The sequence below is a fragment of the Parasteatoda tepidariorum genome, chromosome 7 (assembly GCF_982258835.1).
Source record: "Parasteatoda tepidariorum strain Cologne lab strain chromosome 7, Ptep-v5.0, whole genome shotgun sequence".
Classification (NCBI taxonomy): Eukaryota; Metazoa; Arthropoda; class Arachnida; order Araneae; family Theridiidae; genus Parasteatoda; species Parasteatoda tepidariorum.
In genome coordinates, this window is record NC_141761.1 from 69187451 (window position 1) to 69206765 (window position 19315).

Genomic DNA, 19315 nt, shown 5'->3' on the forward strand with positions numbered 1-19315 from the left:
ACAAATGCCATGTTTCAACAACCAATCAGGATCAAGATACTACTATGTCACTTGCAGATATCCCATTGTGATATGAAGACCAGCAAAACCGCCATAATCCTCGGAACATTAGTGATAAGATAGAATATCTTACCGAGAATTGAAAAACTTAAGAAATTTATACTACGGTAGATCTCATTGCACATAAATTACGTTTATAGTTATCGGATGATTAAAAAAATGAACACTGATAGTTAAAGCAATTTTTTCTTAAATAAATTGAAAATATCTTACGTTTAACAGAAGCTACACTAATAATTTTTTTTAAATTTAACTAATCATAAAATTTACTTAATTATGTAGTTGTTTCTAATGCCAACTTGTCATGCCAGCAAACCTGCTTGATGAAACCAAGCGAATTTAAGGCAGAGGGTGCGTTTCTTGTTGTTCAGAGGCATTATCAATGGCCAAGAATACGACTTCAGCCACACACAAGTCACAGCCTGTTTTAAAGAGTGGACCCATTCATACATCCATTCATTCATTCATCCACAGATAGCAATTTTGACCTGAGACAGAGAACGATCAATCTCCGATTCAGTACCCCTAGAGGTTTTGATTAATTATGGGAACTAGAACGATTTTGCGACCCGACATATTTAAAGTGCACCAGTCATCATTTACTTCACGGGTGGTCTTCGTCCGGCGGTGATCGAACTCATGACCTCTTGTACATGGGCCCAACACCCTACCAACCATGCTATCACGGGCCTCTTCAATTAATTATTAAGTCCACTATCTCTATTTCACAAAAATTTTTACGTTAATCATTCTACATCCTAACAGCTAGACCAAATTTCTTTTAAAAAATATTTGAATTTTATTTTAACAAAACGTTAACATAAAAACATTTGTTTTTATTTCTATAAGAGAGCAACTAAGTACATCCAAACAGAATACCCAAGAGAATACATCCAAACAGCCAGTCCAAATTTCTTTTAAAAAATTATTTGAATTTTATATCAACAAAACCTAAACATAAAAACATTTATTTTCATTTCTCTAAGAGGGCAATAAATTTCCTTGAATGATATCTTGTAAAATAATTGCTCGATAGCAAATTATCAGATTTTTATATTGTTATACATGCCAACTTTCTACGCTTTTTGAGAAGAAAAAAAAATTCCAGTGTAATTTACGTTTTAATGTAAAATTCTTTTTTTTGTAAAATTCATTTCAAATTATTTTCGACACCACTACACCTAAATAATTCAAAATTTAACATGAAACGCAACTTTGTACCAACTCTCTGATGCTGAGGCTTTTAAATTATTGGCAAAAATACCAACAATTCTGAAAGTTACAGTTTTTATTTATCTACACCGTATAAAATGTTTTCCAAAAGCGTAGTAGTTGGCAGCTCTGTACATAAACGTTACTATACATGTCCGAGTATCCGGAACCGGCCTTTAAAAATAGCAGTGCGCAAAACAAAAACAGACCACTCTGAGTAACTTTTGATAGAATAATCAGATCTTCACAATCTAGGACTCAATGGTTCGAGAGGATGACCTGAAATATGCTAACTACAATAGTTAGAGCAATCGATTTGGATCCATTAATGTTAAGTTTACTTTCTACGTATGTCGCAATATCTCGATAACTTTTTCGAATTGAAAAAATTTTGCATACAATTATGAAATTCCTTTACCAAAAGATAATTTCAAGCGAAAAATAACTTTTAGCAAATATTTATTACGTATTATTTTATTAAATAAACGAAAAAATTGTGAATTGTAAGATGTACAATTTTTACATCATTTTAAAGAATGAAATTTTAAATGGCAAAATATAAATTTTGAGCGAAATCGGTCAAATATTAACTGAGAAATTGAATTTTAAAAATTCGATTTTTTTCAAAATTCGATTTTCCAGGAAGTGCTCGACTGATTTCCCTCAAATTTTGTATTTTGCCATTTAAATTTATAATCTTTAAAACGGTGTAAAAACTGTATAGCTTACAATCAATTCTAAATTTTGCGACCATTAAATAAAATAATACAAAATAATAAATATTTACTAAAAGTTATATTTTGCATGGAATTATCTTTGAATAAACGAATTTTACAATTGTGAGCAAAAAATTTTCAATTCGCTGAGAAAAGTGTTCGAGATGTGGTGAAATACGCAAAAAGTAAAATTAACATTAAGGGTCGAAACTTGGGATCATATTTCCCGAATCGCAGCTATCCCTATTTTAAATGTCAGAAATCCGAATTCGTTGGAAAAAAAAGGCATGATTATTCAGAGAAAGGTATGATATTTTTTGTGTCTGATTTCGTAACTTAAAATATGGCTTACACTGATATAAGCATATTTGAGGTCAACCCTTCAAACAATAAGATTAAATCCTAAGATGCGATCATTAGATCAAAAGTTATTTAGGGTGGTCCGTTTATTTTTTTGCGCACAGTACATTTAAAAATATAGGTCAGTAAACAAAAACAAAAACTTGATCAAAATAAGACTACAGCTTTATGAGGTATTTGTACTAGAAATTTGTTTATCATTTTATAGAATTTACAATAGAGGTGAAAAAAAAGATAAAGGATATGAAACAGAAGAGCACCAACAAAGTCAGGGACTAAATAAGTTAAGAGCGCTGTCAAGCTTTAATCAGGTCAGATCAAATTTGAAGTTGTTGAGCTTTTGCAAGCATGGGAAGCATTTTAAGATATAGCTATCAAATTTTGTGGACGCTAATTCTATCCATATGGGAATCAAAACAAAATTTTCCTCACATTTTCATAATTTATCATACTTCTTAGAAAAAAGTTTTAGAATGGACAAACTGTTAAATCATATGAAAACTTAACCCCCAGAAATAGGAGTATTCCCCATAAATAAATAAATCCATAATTTACCTCCGTATAACACCAGTCGGGAGAGTAATCAGTGATGTTTGCAGTCCCTTCTCTGTAATCCATCGCTGAATGATTAGTCTTGGCAGCAAAAGAACCATTGCTTACGGGTGTCGATGAATTGCTACTGGACAGCCCACTGCTTGGAGCAAGGTCTGGATTTAGATCATCAAGGTTAGGGAGATCACTCAAAATATCAAATGTATCCATATTGAACACTTCCTCATCAGGAGTTGATATATCATTGTCAATGAAGTCCATAGGATTCAAGTCCACTATCACATTATCTGGTTGATGGGATGATTCCAACTTCACAGAGATTTGAGGGTTTGAATCTTGAACCACATATTTGGGCGGAGGCATATTGGCTAACAGAGTGCGCTGAATTTCGTCGTGTGACATGGCTAAAGTGTCTTCAAAGAGATTCATGGGTAAATCCTTTGTCTCTGAAGACAACTCCTCCATAACACTACAGAGATCAGGGTCTTTGTTTGTCGGCACATTTGAAAAATGAACATCCCTTTTCAGGGCTGATTCTAAACCCTCCTCCACTTCTGATTTGATATTTGGAGATTTTTTGATGGGCTTTGCTATGTTCGGACCATCCGAAGTATCCATTGCACTGGTGAGTGTATGAGTTGTTAAATTCCTCACCGCTGTGGCTGCACTAGTATCTTGTCCACACAGGAATGTGACAGGTGTAACTGATGCGGATGTCAAACCCACACCAGATGCAGCTGTTGCACTGTTCAAAATGAGAAGGCCACCTCCACCTTGAAGTTGGGACAAGTTCAAAATAAGGGAAGTGGCAGCAGCTGAGCCACCACCAGAGCCATGATTACCTGTAGTCAAGGCAACTTCATGTTTTCCATCCTGCAAAATGGGACGACAAGGAGCAAGAATAACACTGCCAGGTCGGGGAGTGACACCAGTGACAGCAACGGTAGCAGATACTGTTGCTCTTTTAGCTGGGGTCTCTTCTGACTTTATAGATGTTGTCTGAGTGGTTAAAACGGTGGTTGTTGTGGACGATGCTGGTGTAGTAGATGTATTTGAAACGGTTGTAGAGTTTGCAGCAGCTGTGCTCACTGCAGCTAAGACGCCTCGGGAATGAGTTTTAGGAGATATGATTCTGTGAAAAGTGTGAGAGCACTTTTTATCAGCTGAAGCATTGCCTTTAGCATTATTGTCACATGCACATTCATGGGTTCGAGCTGTTGATTTGGCTCGCTGTTTTTCCATCAACTGCTGTACGATAGCTTCAACTGTTTCAGCAGTCTTAAAAAAATTAAAGTCAATAGAGTCAGCATTAAAGATTAAACTTAATGAGATAAAGTATTTATTGAAAAAGAGTACTTACCGAAATTTCTAGCTCATTATTCAAATCAGGCTCATTTTCACTATAAACTGTAAAAAAATTAATCCATAAACATAAACATAAAATATTTAAAATTAGATTCATACTGATTCAAAATATGAATTCTCATGAAAACATAAAACAGGAAAAAAAAAATGACTGCTTTTCTTTCAAAACAGAAACTGATGAGAAAAATTTCAAACTGATTATGAAATTGTTACCTTACTTAAATTTTATAAAGCTATAAAATAAGAATAGACTAATCTTGGGTAGCTTATTTATTATGAATTAATCCACAGTAAAATGGATACAGACGATTGAAAGTTTTTTTAAAATTGTATCAATTATTTTTTGGGATTTTCTTTTAAAATCATAATCTGTAGTGTTGTAGCTTTTAGAACACCTTGAGAAATATGCGTAAAACCATTTTTGCATGATAAAAAATTTTTTAAATTTTTTTAGATCAGTTCATTTCACTCTTAGTGAAAAAGAATTAGTGTAATGAATTAATAAAATAATTTAAATAAAACATAATACTTAGTTTACTTACACATTGGTTTAAGCTGTGAAACCAATTCCTCCTTAGTCCATTCCTTTTTGTCAGCACAGTAACTGAGACTCGGTGTAACCAAAAGCTTATTATCGTCACTGTATGGGACATTCAGATAGTGTACTAGTACAATGTCTGGATTCTATAACAGAAAATATTTTATTGAGCCAAAGCTTTAACAATATTCTTCATTTCAGAAATTACTTATTGAGAACAAACAATAGGAGAAATTTGGTGGAGACAATTTTTTTTTATTTCTTAAATTATACTATAAATTAGTTTGAATACGAGAAAGAGTAATTTGAAAAATAAAAATGAAAAAAAGGAACCTACTTGTAATAACCAATAGCAGCGACGATGAAATGTTGGAAGGATAGCTGAATGCACATAACAACCATAAATGCACTGTAAGAAATAAAATATATATAAATGATTTTAAGAAAAGAATTCATTCTTTTAAAATAGCAAATGACTTAATTTTTTGAATAGTCCCCGTTTTATTTCATTTTTTTTATGCACAGCACAAAATTATTTATGTTAAATGAAATTTCGATAAATTCATGATTTATAGGAGATTTGATAAACTTAATCAATGCAATTACTACTTGCAATTTACTAGAAAATAAGAATATTGTATTTTAAAATGAAATAACCACCACTATCACGAACAACACTATCAGGGAGGAACTTGCATTGCATACAGAGTGAATACTTTGCACAATCTCGGTTATTAATAAGAAACTTACAAGAACTTAAGAAATTAACTTCAAGAATTCACTGTGTATTGTATTAATAACACAGATTTAGACTGTTTACCACTTAAAATAACAAGACAGATTGGTCAGTCTAGTCCTGGAAAAAAATTAAATAAAATTAATATACTGGTTAGATATCATCCTAATCGATGGCTAACTTACTGGCCGCCCTGAGGTTCGGTGTTCGATTCTTAGTGTTAGTCATTTCTTTTTCTTTAAAAACTCAAAGCTATAAATTATATTGTAATTATTCTTTATTAGTTTTTTACCATTAAAGAAACTCGTAAAATGATTTGGAGCTTAACAATTAGCTTCATGCACAACGTGTTGCATGCACAAATTGTATTTAATATATCAGCTTGTTTGGTAAGCAAAAATATTACAATATGATTGTGATCTCATCAAAGTTGTGATAACAATGTATCTTTAATTTTTAATGTTATTTCAAAACCTAATTTTCAAGCAAAACTATTTATGTTCGCAAATAGAAAGTAATAGAATTATTTGGGGAATGTTTAGACATAAGAAGTGAGGGTACATATGTAAGTAAACAGAATTAATTTTAATACATACATTTTAAGTGAATAATTTCATCTTTTGTAGAAAAACTTTTATTCTAGAAAACAACTAATATTGCAAAGCAATAATCAGGGTTAGTGAGTGGCAGCCAACAGGAGGCTTAGCCCCCTGATATATAAAAACTATGTAAAAGAAAGTGTCACCTTTTGTAATAATTTCATGTTGGTAAGTTTGCTTTGACCAAACGAACTGGCCAAAATCTATATTATATATATATATATATATAAATATATATATAAATATATAAATATATATATATATATATATATATATATATATATATATATATATATATATATATATATATATATATATATATATATATATATATATATATATATACATACATATATATATATATATATATATATATTTCTCTTACACGGCGACCAAAAAAGCCTCGTTACAACTCCCCAATGGCAACACTAGAAAATCGACCAATGATTGCCGCTAAAAATGTCACATGCCAAATCTAGCTGAGGTGGCTCAACATATAGAACGGAAAACGGAAACTGAAATAACCTTAAGCTAGGCAGAAGTGAATAGTCTTTGTCGATAAATCTCTATTTTAGTATTTTGTCGAAAGCGCTTTTTTTCACGAATTTATATATTACGAATTTATTTGACGATTTATGATTTATATCACGAATTTATTTGTTTTATTATTGTCATTAGTTATTCATTGAAAAATGAGTCTCAGTAGTGCTGCTTTGCTTTAAGATTTTATACTATAGCACATATATAATAGGCTTAACGAATTACATGTCATTTATTTGAATTCAAATTTATTTTATTGACTTAGTATTTACTAAAAATATGTAATTTTTTTTTTAAAAAATGTTGTTATATGGATTTGAATGATTGTTTTGAATTCTTAGAATTTTGTGTATTTGCAATGTACCTATGTTAGTAGCAAGCGAAGCGAGCTTGGTTTGGGAAGCAAACCATATAAGATTGAGTAGCAATTTTCGGGGGTTGGCGAGTGTTAGCGAGTAGGGGGCGCAGCCCACTAGTTATTTAAAATATTTGGTTATGAGTGCTTACAAAATCAATTAGAAGGATCAATTACTTTCCAAAGACTAACATGTGATCATATTTGAACAAAATTTTCAATGAAAAAAGCATTTTATAGTTAGATTGTATTTAATTTTTTTATCTATAATATCGAGAACAATGCAAAGATAATTTGAGTTTTAAACTTATATCACGATAATAAGTAAAAGCTAACTTTTTGCAACAATTCTCTCAAAAAATCTACTTAATTCACTACAGTAACCTTTTATATGTGAATCGTTGCATACATAAAAGCAGATAATATTAAAAGAAAAATAATAAAAGGACACTTACTTCAGTTCCTTGAACCTTGAGTTTCATGTGATCTTCCCGAGTGGTTTTACCATCTTTCCTTTTTTTCCAACAATAACCATCTCTCCGATAGCGAACCCTTTTACGGCTATATAGTAGCATAGAGCCACTCTTTGGCCTATTGATAAAGGAGAAAACATTGTTTTCACACTTTTTATAACAAAAATTCACAGAACTGAAGAAAAAGAAAAGAGATCATACCTGATTTTGACTTCTTTTGATAACCAGTCTTCATGACGCTCAAAACTGATAAGCAGCGATGCTATTTCCTATAAAGTAAGCACACAATTAAATACATCTTTATTGCAAGCAAAAAGGAAAATAACTTTGCAATAAAAAAAATAAGATTTAAGTAGTAATTTGTGAATCGTTAAAATTTAAATGAAGACACTATTTTGTATTCTTTTTGTTATTGTTTTTTTCATACTTTAATGTGAATATATAAAATCATGTCATATAAATTAATAATAATGTCATATAAATTAATAATGTCATATAAAATTTCACTTGATTTGGTTCACTATTTCGTGAGATTTCAGCAAAATGCGTTTGCTTTTAAACATTTGGGCATGAGTATAAATTTAGTTTTATTTATTCAGCCTATTTCATTATTGACCATTTTCAAAATAAATTATGAGAATGCATAGAATATAAAATTCAAACCACATAAGTGAATGATAACAGCCATATTTTTACATTTCTAAATTACAAGTTCTGAACTTGCAAAACATACTAATATCAATTCACTCCAAAATTTTGATTTTTTTTTTTTTGCCACTTTATTAGTACCAATGGGAGTTGGAAAAGTAAAATTTTGGAGTAAAGTTATTTGAAAATAACTACTCAAGCAGCTTTGAGCGATATTGAATGAAAGTGACCAGCGAATAAAAACCCCTTTTAATGTTTTACTTCAAAAAAAAAAAAAAAACCGGCCCGATACATGAGTTAAAACACATGATATACATAATGAAGAATTTAAACCATTTAATTGTAAGGAAATTTCTAGGAGTAGATTATTCTTTGAGCACTTCAGATCTTACTTCAACAATAATTATTCTACAATTTACATAGTGATAAGTTAAACAATTTGCATCACAGGCTTCCATTGATAAAATTATGAATAAACAACTTTTCAGGTGTAAGAATTATCTATAATTAAATAAGAATAAAAGGCAGAAAGAAATATTTTAAAATTGATGCCTGTTAGAAAAGTTTTACCATAAGTACTTAGAAATAAATTATACTTTTATAAATTATACTTTTAGCGCCAAAAAAGTAAGGGAAAAAAAAGAAGATTCCACAAGTATTGCATTATACTGTGTACATATATATATATGCATACAACATAATCAAATTAGATATTAGTTCAAATTGTTTATATACAGCGGTGGTCAAAATCACTGCATTTTAAAACTGTCAATTCATTTCATTTGCAAACTGTGGAATGAATTAGGAACTAAAAAAGAAAGCAATTTTTCTTTAAATTTTTAAAGATTTTAATAAAACAGAAAATATTTAAAGTTTCAATTAAAGATAATTGTCAAGACAATTGAGATTAAGCATACATTCTGAATTTTTTTTGACTACAAAAAATATATGGCCTATAGATCACTGTTATCTTCGCCATTGTTAGGATAAAACAAATCAAAATGCATCTAAAAGGTGGCGAAATAAAACCTCGAAATCATTATATAACTTATCCTATCATTACACTGGGAAAAAATGCTAAGAAATGAAGCTTTAATCGGACCTTTCGACTAAAACACCCCCTTAAACTTATTAAGAATTCAGTAATTTTATGAAAACGAAGCCCAATTAACCATTTTGATTATCGAAGATTTTTGGTAAAATTGAGGGAGTCATTAGTTAATTTATTACTTTCCGCGAAAGTAGCGACAAATATTTAAGGTGGAATTGAATAGCTTTACAACTGGCGATTTGTATCTTTCATCTGATTTTAAAAATGATCATTTCCAATTAACAACACAGAAATTAATGAGTTTTTTTAAAGTGGAATTGAGTGCATACTTTTGAACACAATGGTATATTACGAGGAAATAGTGACGAATTGATAATGGTGCTTTTTATTTATTATTATTATTATTTTTTAAAGCCATCAAAATTTCCTAAATGTTGATGTCAAACTATTATGAGTTGTTCAATGCTCCATTAATGAAATTCCATTGAAAACTTTTAAAAGTTTTTGTTAAGAATACAATAACTGTGGAATTAAAAGTAGCATTTTTTTTTTATTCCTTTGCAAGAAAATATACCCTTTTTTTTGTAATTTAGTGGAGCAAATTATACCCTTTTTAAAAGTAGTATGATGTAAGTATATAGCCTCAAAAAATGTCCTGATTATTTTTTTGAACTCCTACAAGGTCTGCAATATGCTTAACATAATGCAGCAATAAATAAAATGATAATAACGAATGTAAAGTAAATGACTGTTGAATATTTTTTGTCAGCATTTTTTTCAACATAAAAAATGCCTTCTGAAAAATTATTGCAATAATAAATAAAATATTAAAATTGACACTCATTTGTTTTCACTGATAACAATAAAAACAATTCTGAACGAAATATAAAGAATAAATTTTTTGGTTTAATTTTAAAACTACCAGATCATAGATTTGCTTACGTTCTATTTTATTTTAAGTGTCTTTTTTTAGCGACATAAGTTATTTTAGTCTATTTTATTTAAAGACATCTAGACTTAATCTAACATTTGCACACATTCATTTAATTTATATAGATATTTCTGCAGGTACGCAAGAAAACCTTTAAAAATTATATGCTCCTTTTTATTTAAAAAAAAAATGTAGATTCCCATAAGCATTTAAATTTTAAAAAAAAATATGAAGAAATTCAATATTTTTATTTGGGCAGTACTTCAATATTTTAAACTAGGGTAAACCAACCAGTGAAGGAACACTACCCAGTGAAGGAATATTTCATATATATTGATTAAAAAAAAAAGAATTTGAAAGTTTCTCTTTCGATTGATTGGTAACAATAGCTTACTGCCAAACAATAGGAAGTCATCCAGCAATTTTTTGGATTACCTGGTCAAATGGACTTCTCTGGAAAAAATTTTGAATTTGTTATTATCTCTGCAACACCTTGTTTCTTTGTTTATATGTTTAAAGTGGAATTAATTGCATGCAATAGTTTTATTTTTCTCATTGTGAGAAAGAGAATTCAAAATATAGTTATTGAAGTTACGTTTTATTTTTTTTTAAAGTTTATTTCATAATAAAATACTGAGATAAGGGGGTGTTCATTCACTGGATCATCAAACGATGAAAAACCAGTGAAGGAACATGTGTTCCTTTACTGGGTTTTTTTCTAAGTTAATGAAAATAAAAGATAAACTTTAATTTTCTTGTACCTTTAGTGATGTTCCGCATCGAAAGTATGTTAAAAATACGAAAAACAACTTCTAACCAGTGAGGGAACAGGCATGTTCCTTTACTGGGCATAGATTTCCCAGTGAATAAACAGTATGTGTTAATATGTTGACACTTTAATTTTCAATTCATGATTACAAAAAAAAAGTTAACATTTTCCAAGTATTTATATGTTATAATTTCAAGAATAGGCTTGTTTTTAAATATTTGTATGGCTTATAAATTCATAAAAAGCATTAAAAAATAACCAAAATTAAGTGTTCCTTTATTGGGTGTTCATTCACTGGTAAGAGCTGTTCCTTCACTTGGTCTTCTTACTACTTGTTATTTGAACTTCCAAAACTTTAAAACAATATTATGTAAGTTCTCCATAATTTTTTTAGATAATTTGCAATTAGTAACAAATATGTTGACACTGTCATTTAACTAAAATTACGAATTTTGAAATTAATATGATTTTTTAAAAGGCAAGCGAAGCTTAAGTGTTCCTTCACTGGTTAGTTTACCCTACTAATGTATACATAATAAAAAATTTAATTTTTTCAAATTTGAAAAAAAAAAAACTTACTTTAAACTATGTTTTAAATTGGCCAACTTCTAAATGAAAGTTAATTCAAGACTTTTTGCGAAAAAATTATAACGATTTTATTATACATGTCTTGATGTGATTTTAGGCACAAGAGAGACAAAATAATAATAATAATAAGAGTAGTTAAAAAAATTCCTAAAATATTTGTATTTTATCATCGATTTAAAAGTTAAATTTTTAAAAATGATAGATAAATAACAATTAAAGTCAGTTTTATTTTACTAATTTTACTAGCACTTTATATCTTAACAGCGCGATCATATGAATTGTTTATATATAGCAGTGGTCAAAATCATTAAGAATCTGATTTGTTAAATCAAAAGTAAAACAGAAAAGCCTTACATTTTCAGCCACTTTATATGTTCAAAAAAAATTTCCCTTAAATTGCCCGCGCTAATCAAAAGTTCACTTGTTTTTCATTCCAGTCACAAATGCTCATATAAACTTGACAAATTATTTTATGCTATAAAAAATGCAAATACACAATAAGTATTCGAATGTATTATGCATACATTTTCTCCGGAAGATCTAAAAATATATATTTATAGATATAGTTTCCTTCTTCAGTGGACAACAATTTTGTATTATGTTTTCTAACTTAAAGTTTCACAAAATTATTATATTTACTTTGAAAAAATTTGAGTGATATACAAATAGTAATAGAAGGAGTCAGATAACAAGAAACGATAAAAGATTCACGATTCTCTTCAGTTATTTCTCTCTCGAAATCCGACTAGACAACGGGAATGATATTTTTCTAGGGCAACGACGTGACATCTGTACTATTCCGTGATCTTCCTGAAGTACAGTCTTCTTCTTTTTTCTTTCTTTTTTAGATAAATGTGCTCGTAGATATTTTTATTTAGGAACTTTCTATTTTAACTTCACAATCATTAGTCACAGGTCGAAAAATAAACAAATAAATAAAATTAAAAGCTCTAATTATGAAACTATGCTTGTATTCTATTTTTATTACAGGGAGAGCCGTAATCGCAGTATTTAACATACTTTTTTAAAATTTCTATGAGAAAAGAAGTCATAAAAGCATATATACTTGATGTCGCAAATTGAAATTAGTATTTAATGTTGAAAGTGAAAAACTTAATCAAAATTAGGCAAATAATTATCGAGACTAATGAAAGAAAAGGGTGTGACTATAATTAACACTAGCTTATTTGTAGAATGAACAATAAACGTTTGCTTATTGTTAAAAGTGAATTTTTCATGTTATTTAATAAACTAATTAGTTGTACATCACGATTTTGATCTCAACTTTTGCAACAATTAACAAATCGTCAACTTTATTTATTTATTTTCTTGATACGTAAAATACCATTTTCGTACCCCATTTTGCTCCTTTTTATGTCGATTTTCATGGTATCATTTTTAGTACTGATACCAAAAATATATAAAATAATTCAATAAAAAAATTTAAATTAATTAAAAAAGAATTCAAATTTTAATTAGAAGTACATTAAAACGTATTGTAATTCTTGTACTATATGCGTATTCAATTAGTGAGAAATCTTGAATAAGAAACAATCATGATTGAATCAGAATCTCTAAAGCGCATGTTGCCAGAATTGATGAGTGATATATACGCAAATAAGCAAAGAGTAAAATTAAGATTAAAGGGTCCAAACTTAGAAGCACACCTGACTGAACTATTGGGACCATATTTACCAGATTGCGCCTACCCCGCATATTTTGGGGGTCAGAAATCCGAATCTCTCGAAAAAAAGGCATATTTATTCAGAGAAAGTACATCTTAGTGCCTGATTTCGTAGCTTAAAATATCACCTGCACTAATTAATTAACATATTGGAGGATTACAAATTTCGAGCTTGATTTTTTAGCCCTTTGAACCTTTAAGATTGAGCCCAAGAACGTGAGGATCCGATCATTTGATCAAAAGTTATTCAGGGTGTCCGTTTATTTTTTGGAGCACTGTACATTTCAAATGCAATCACTTTGAGAAAGCGGATTCTCGTCTTGAAGCATTGTCTCAAATCGTAATCTAGACGACTAACCCATGTTAGACGGCTATCTGTTCCAACCGATTCCTTCAGTTGCATTTAAGAAGGGTTTCAAAAGCTAGACCTTATCACGAAGTAAAAGATTATGAAAATTTCGTACTTTCAAAGTTAAAACTTTTAAGCTTCGGTTTACTTAGAAATCATTAATTGGAATTTTAATGTTGTTATACCCTTCTCCACAGATGTACGACTTGAGTGAAGATATTATATCAAACATTAATTCTGACACTAAGCGTATCAGAGAAACACCAAAGGTGTGTGCAAAACTTGAAACAGAGACTTAGAATAAAATATTTGAACATGATGCTAGAGATAGATATGTAACCGAGCTACACTAAAGTCCAGATCAATTATGTATCATTTTACAAATAAAAAAAATAATAATAATATCAGATTTCAGATGTGTAGATACAAAAAAGAAACCAAATACAGTAAAAAAAAAATTCAAATCAAAAACAGAAATTCTTAGTAAAGTATTAAGAATTTTGTCACATTCATTCACACTAGTTATGTCCAGGTCGAATATAGAATCATATAGAAGGGTATTTGCATACACAGGGTTAGCTAAGTTGCCTCATAAGATTTCAGTAGGATTAAGATCAGGATAACGGCTTGGCCAGTTTTACTTTCTGAAACCAATTTTTAGTTAATTGGGACGCATGACATATCGCATTGTCTAGCTGAGATTTCCAGTTACCCACCTAGATGTGGACCAACAGATATAAGGTGTTGGTAAAGTAGTTGTAGATAACAGGAGTCAATTTTTCCAGAAATTCGCTGCAGATCACATTTACTGTCTAACGCTAAAGCTCCTCACATAATCTTCGAGCCACCACCCTTAAGTTCTGCTTGTAAATCAGGTCAGTAGTAATTATTACCATCCAGGCCATCCAAATTGAACATCTTTTGGTCAGAAAAAAAATATTTTTCCAAGCAGCATCCTAGGTCCTGACCTCCTTTACCCACTCCAGCCTCTCTTCGTCATGATGCTTTGAGAGTCTAGGCTTTCTTTTCGTAATTTTTAGAAGAACAATCTCGAAGCTTGATCTCAAAGTTTGCCACAGTGTTGTATGGAAGATTGTTCCATTTGCCTGAGAAGGTGTTTTGCAAATAGAAAAGTTCTGTTTCGTTGCACGTTTGAAAATATATTTATTATCTCGAGCTGATAATTTACGCTTCCTACCGGATCTATCACATTTCCCATAAGAATCTCTTTTGCTTAAAACATTATGAACGTTTTAGAACGTTTAAATAACTTACATATTTCCCGTTCTGACTCCAGAGAGTCTCTAAAAACCAAATTTTTTGAATTTATTGCTCAAATTATTCTTTTCTGCGTGGCATTGTGAATTTTCTTAAGAAAACAAATATATTAAATTCTAGCTTTCTTTATAATATTATGATTTGCGTTTCCTGCGGAGCAAAGTTACAGTTTACATACGATTTCAAAGAAAATATAAAAATATTTTGAAAACTCAAATGATTTAGAAAAAGAAACAGGTAGTCTTGCACTTAAATAAACACCCAGATTTTTTTTTAAAAAAATCGTTTGGTGTGCGAAACTAACTCAATTTCTTTTTCACTTTTTGATTTATTTGAGAAAATATAACTATTTCAGTTGCTTTTCCATTTTAGAATTGTTAATTTTATGAAGTGTGCCATAAAAATAAGTGATATTTGGGGTGGTCTTATAATTTTGTGATACACTGTTCACATATAGAAAGGATTATTCTAAAAACACCTCATGAATAATTGCTCAACAAACTGCTTAAAAAAATTCAGATCTAAATCAGTGCTCCTGTTCTCCAGTACACTGATAGGCAGATTTTCAATTTTATATTTATATACTCTATTTTATATATTTTATATAAAAGAGAGTATATATTTCAAAATGTGGATTCAAGTTATTTTCTGAAAACTTTTTCAACAAGATAAGCCGCTTACTGCAGGAAAAACAATTACCGAAGACTTAAACTGTCCATGAAATAAGATACAGTCAATGAAAATATTTGAAACTCAAACAAGTATGTAAGTATACTTAATATGAATTTCATAGGGAAGAACCAAAAGAAAAGCTTAGTACCTCATTTGTATTCCAGCGATGACGCTGGTTGGGAAAATAATCTGCTTTCGGTATGCTTTCCAGACTTTCCGGAAGAACTGGTCGAGTTTCTTCAGCTTCTGAAAAGAGAAAAAGAATTTATTTTAACTTTTTTTCGAAAGAGAGATTTAAAAATTTAATTTATACTAGCATATAAAATATATACAAACGTAATATACCTACAAGTTATTAGTGAACAGTATCTGATGATGTCAAAGAAAAGAACAAAACTCTGGCATATAATTGAATGAAAGTAAAATATTTTAAAAGATGTATGTAAAATTTTGTGCATTAAAAAAAGTAATATTGATAGAGACACGATATACAACTCAGAATATGGGAAAGAAAACAGGGATGTAATAGAGAATGAATCAAGCACATAGAGGACAAGACAATTAACTAAAAAAGAATAAATTTCCTCAATATTAGGTTTAATAACAGATTGCATATGTACTATTAGATTTAGAGCAATTGAAGGAATATGCACGAAAAATAATTGCACTTTTCTTCTCTAATATCGAATATTCCTTAACCCCTTCCTTCTCGCTCCCGTGAAAATGACAGGGTGAGGTTTCGCCCCCTATTTCTCGCTCCCGTGATATTGACGGGCTGGGGTGTTTAATAGTAACGCGCCAATAAGAACAAAACTAATTCATTTCTTTTACCCGGAAAACATTTTATTTCTCATTTTTATCATTTCTCATTTTTATTTCTCATTTTCTCAGAATATTTTTAAGATAATTGTAGATAGTTAGTTTATTTTAAACTAGATGTCAGCAATAATCAAATACGTAATACAAATACAAAAGCCAAAAAAAAATTGGCACTTTTATGACCGTTTTCTTGAAAATTAGCCGATCGTTAAGGGGTTAATATTGACTTGACAATCAAAACCTCTACAAGACAACAGTCCATTAAATAGACTTCAAAACACGTAGAAGTTTTAAACGTTTACTCCCTTTGAAATGAAAAAAATTTTGAAATTGCATTTAAGTATTTTCAATGCAGAAAATATAAAAGAAAGAAACGTAAAGTGAAGGAAGCAGATAAACCACGTAGCAACTAACTTAAGTAAACAAATTGCAAAACAGATCGATATCTGTCATTAGCGAAAAGGGCCGAAGGCGGTAATATAAAAGCATCAACCCACTAAGATTTCTAAGTTAGATTTAGAATTAAGGAAATATTTGAAATGTCAAAAATTCTCGAAAGAAATTTCATTTTGTGGACGCTACACGAAACATTCGAAAGCAGAAGAATTCCTAGAACCGCCAATAGGAAAGAATATATCCGCTCTTCATTAAATCCGTTTCGAAACAGGAAGAAGGGTAGCAATTTGTAAGTGGTCCAATTACAAATGACATACACGCCCCGTTCGATATTTCTCTAGTTAGAGAAGGGAGTTAGATTGCTATCTTTAATGAATGTTCGTCTGGAATTAACCGAATTCAGAGATGAGGTAAGCTGATATAAACTAACGCAAATAAGTTGTCGCCTAGGAGTAAATATTGCTAATTACACAGGGGAACAAATTTTTTGTTGTATTTATACAAATACTTGGATTTTGCTTAACTCGGGTATGGGGATTTCAGATTAGTTTTGTTTCAAAAGCTACAGATTTTTTAAATAACATTTTTAGTCTATTTTTTGCCGAAATGTACTAATTTAAAAACGTTATATATAACAGGGTGGTTGCATAAAAGTTGCGACAAACTTCTAGGTGTAAGATTAAATTAAGATTAAAATTACATAGGAACCCATGTCCGAAAATGTCGTCGTACATGGATAGCAGCTTCTCAATTATGACCTGTTTAGAAGCACACGAAGAAACAGTTCATAATAGGGGAAGCGCCTTATGCGGCGCATGACGACATTCCCGGGCATGGGTTTCGGTGTAATTTTAATCCTGATAATGTGCCTTAACCCTACTAGAAATTTGTCGCAACATTTACGCAACCCCTTATAAAATATATCGTTTTCAAACTTCTACATTTCAACAAAAAGTAGACTAAAAATATAATTTTTAAAAAAATGCAGCTTGTAGAGAGAAACCAATTGCAGATTTAAGTATCTAAGATCTGTTTGAAAAATCTCATGCAACATAGAAAAAAAATTGTTCCGCAATTTTATTTTCTTAAAAACGGAAATTAAACAAATCGGTACAAGTTATTTCAGATAATGTTCTTATTTTTTAAAAAAAATGTAAGGATAAAAATGAAAAGAATGATTTAAAAAAAGAATATTGGGTCGTTAAGGAAATTTTTATATTTAATGTTTTTTAAATCAAGAACATATTTCGAATGTTTCAAAATGGTTAAGAAGGTTACATTTCTAATTTAAAGTGAAAAATCACGTTTACAACATTTTAAAATGAAGCATTTAGTAAGGATTTTCGCTTTATGCTCAAAGGCTTCAAGACTAATCTGAACGTAACTCAGCTGGCAAGTTAAAACTGACATTTAATTTTAAATACCCTAACATAGCTGTGATTAAACACAAAAATTTAGAATGCGGTAATCATTTAAGTAGTATATTTTAACCCCCTAACGGTTTTGTTAGTAAAATATCACATATAAAACCAGTTCATCGAATGTCAGTAACATTCGTTGAAAAAGAAATCGCATTCAAGGGGTAAAGCTTTCGATGGCCGTCGTAAAAACTTTGAAATTTGTTGTTGTTGTTTCTAATACCACTTGCCAATACCAGCAAGCCTGCTAAGTGAAACCTTAAAAGGGCGGACCCATTCTTACATCCATTCATTCATCCACAAATCGTATTTTTGACCTGATCCAGAGAACGATCAATCTCCAATTCAGTACCCCCACAATTTGTCACGGAATTGTTATCGAACTCACGACCTCTAGGACATGGGCACAACACCCTACTAACCAGGCTATCTCGACCTCGAAATTTGTGATGAAATTTAATATATTAAAGCTTCTCTTTAGATGCATTCTTTTAAAAAAAACATGTAAAAGAATAATTAAGAAATATTAGACTGCGTGTTTTTAAATTTAAATTTGACTGTTCTAATTATACCGACTTACGTACAAAAAAATATATAGTTTGCACTAATAAGTTAACATACAAGAGTAAGTTCTGGCTGGTGGTGTGAGAGAGTTAAACATTTACTTTTTCTCCCACTTTGTTACATCCTCTTACATCTCACATTAATTTACTTTTTTCGAAATGATATTTTTTGCGCTCATGCAAAGCAAATTAAAATTGTAATTTTTTAAACAGCATCCTCCGAAAAAATAATTCATTTTAATTAAAACTTTCTTTTTCATCAAAAAATTATTTAAGTCTTTCAAAACAAAGAATTATCTAGTATAGAAATTTTTTAAAAAAAGATTTCTTGCAATGTCAAATTGCTCATTAGCCTACAGAAATACTTCGTATTTCAAAAGTTGATTGACGATTATAAAAATCAATTACAGAGAAACGAAACGAGATAGAAATGCCTGGTTTACAGCTTAAGAAACCAGATATTAAAAAAAAAGTTCAAAAATAAGTTACTTAGTTTGTAAACATATAGCGTTGCTTTAAAACAATGCTTTCCAAATAGTAGCTATTTGATATAACAACAGGACGCAGTTTGACAGCAAAATTAATAGCTACCAGAAAATATTTAATAATCAGGACAGTCTGAACCGAAGGTTATGGAACGTTT

The 19315-nt window shown here is 30.0% G+C and overlaps 1 protein-coding gene across 10 annotated transcripts in view; it reads right to left on the minus strand.

Moving 5' to 3' along the window:
• The window catches only part of Camta (Calmodulin-binding transcription activator), a 161517-nt gene that overhangs the window by 37414 nt on the left and 104788 nt on the right, over nucleotides 1–19315 (minus strand). For all 10 annotated transcript variants that reach the window (XM_087168028.1, XM_087168026.1, XM_071183333.2 and 7 more), the window contains 7 exons: nucleotides 15625–15722; nucleotides 7708–7775; nucleotides 7489–7624; nucleotides 5141–5212; nucleotides 4808–4949; nucleotides 4261–4307; nucleotides 2904–4178 (listed from right to left, as the gene is read on the minus strand). In XM_087168028.1, coding sequence (XP_087024154.1) covers nucleotides 2904–4178; nucleotides 4261–4307; nucleotides 4808–4949; nucleotides 5141–5212; nucleotides 7489–7624; nucleotides 7708–7775; nucleotides 15625–15722 — 1838 coding nt within the window. The remainder of the gene's footprint in view (nucleotides 1–2903; nucleotides 4179–4260; nucleotides 4308–4807; nucleotides 4950–5140; nucleotides 5213–7488; nucleotides 7625–7707; nucleotides 7776–15624; nucleotides 15723–19315) is intronic.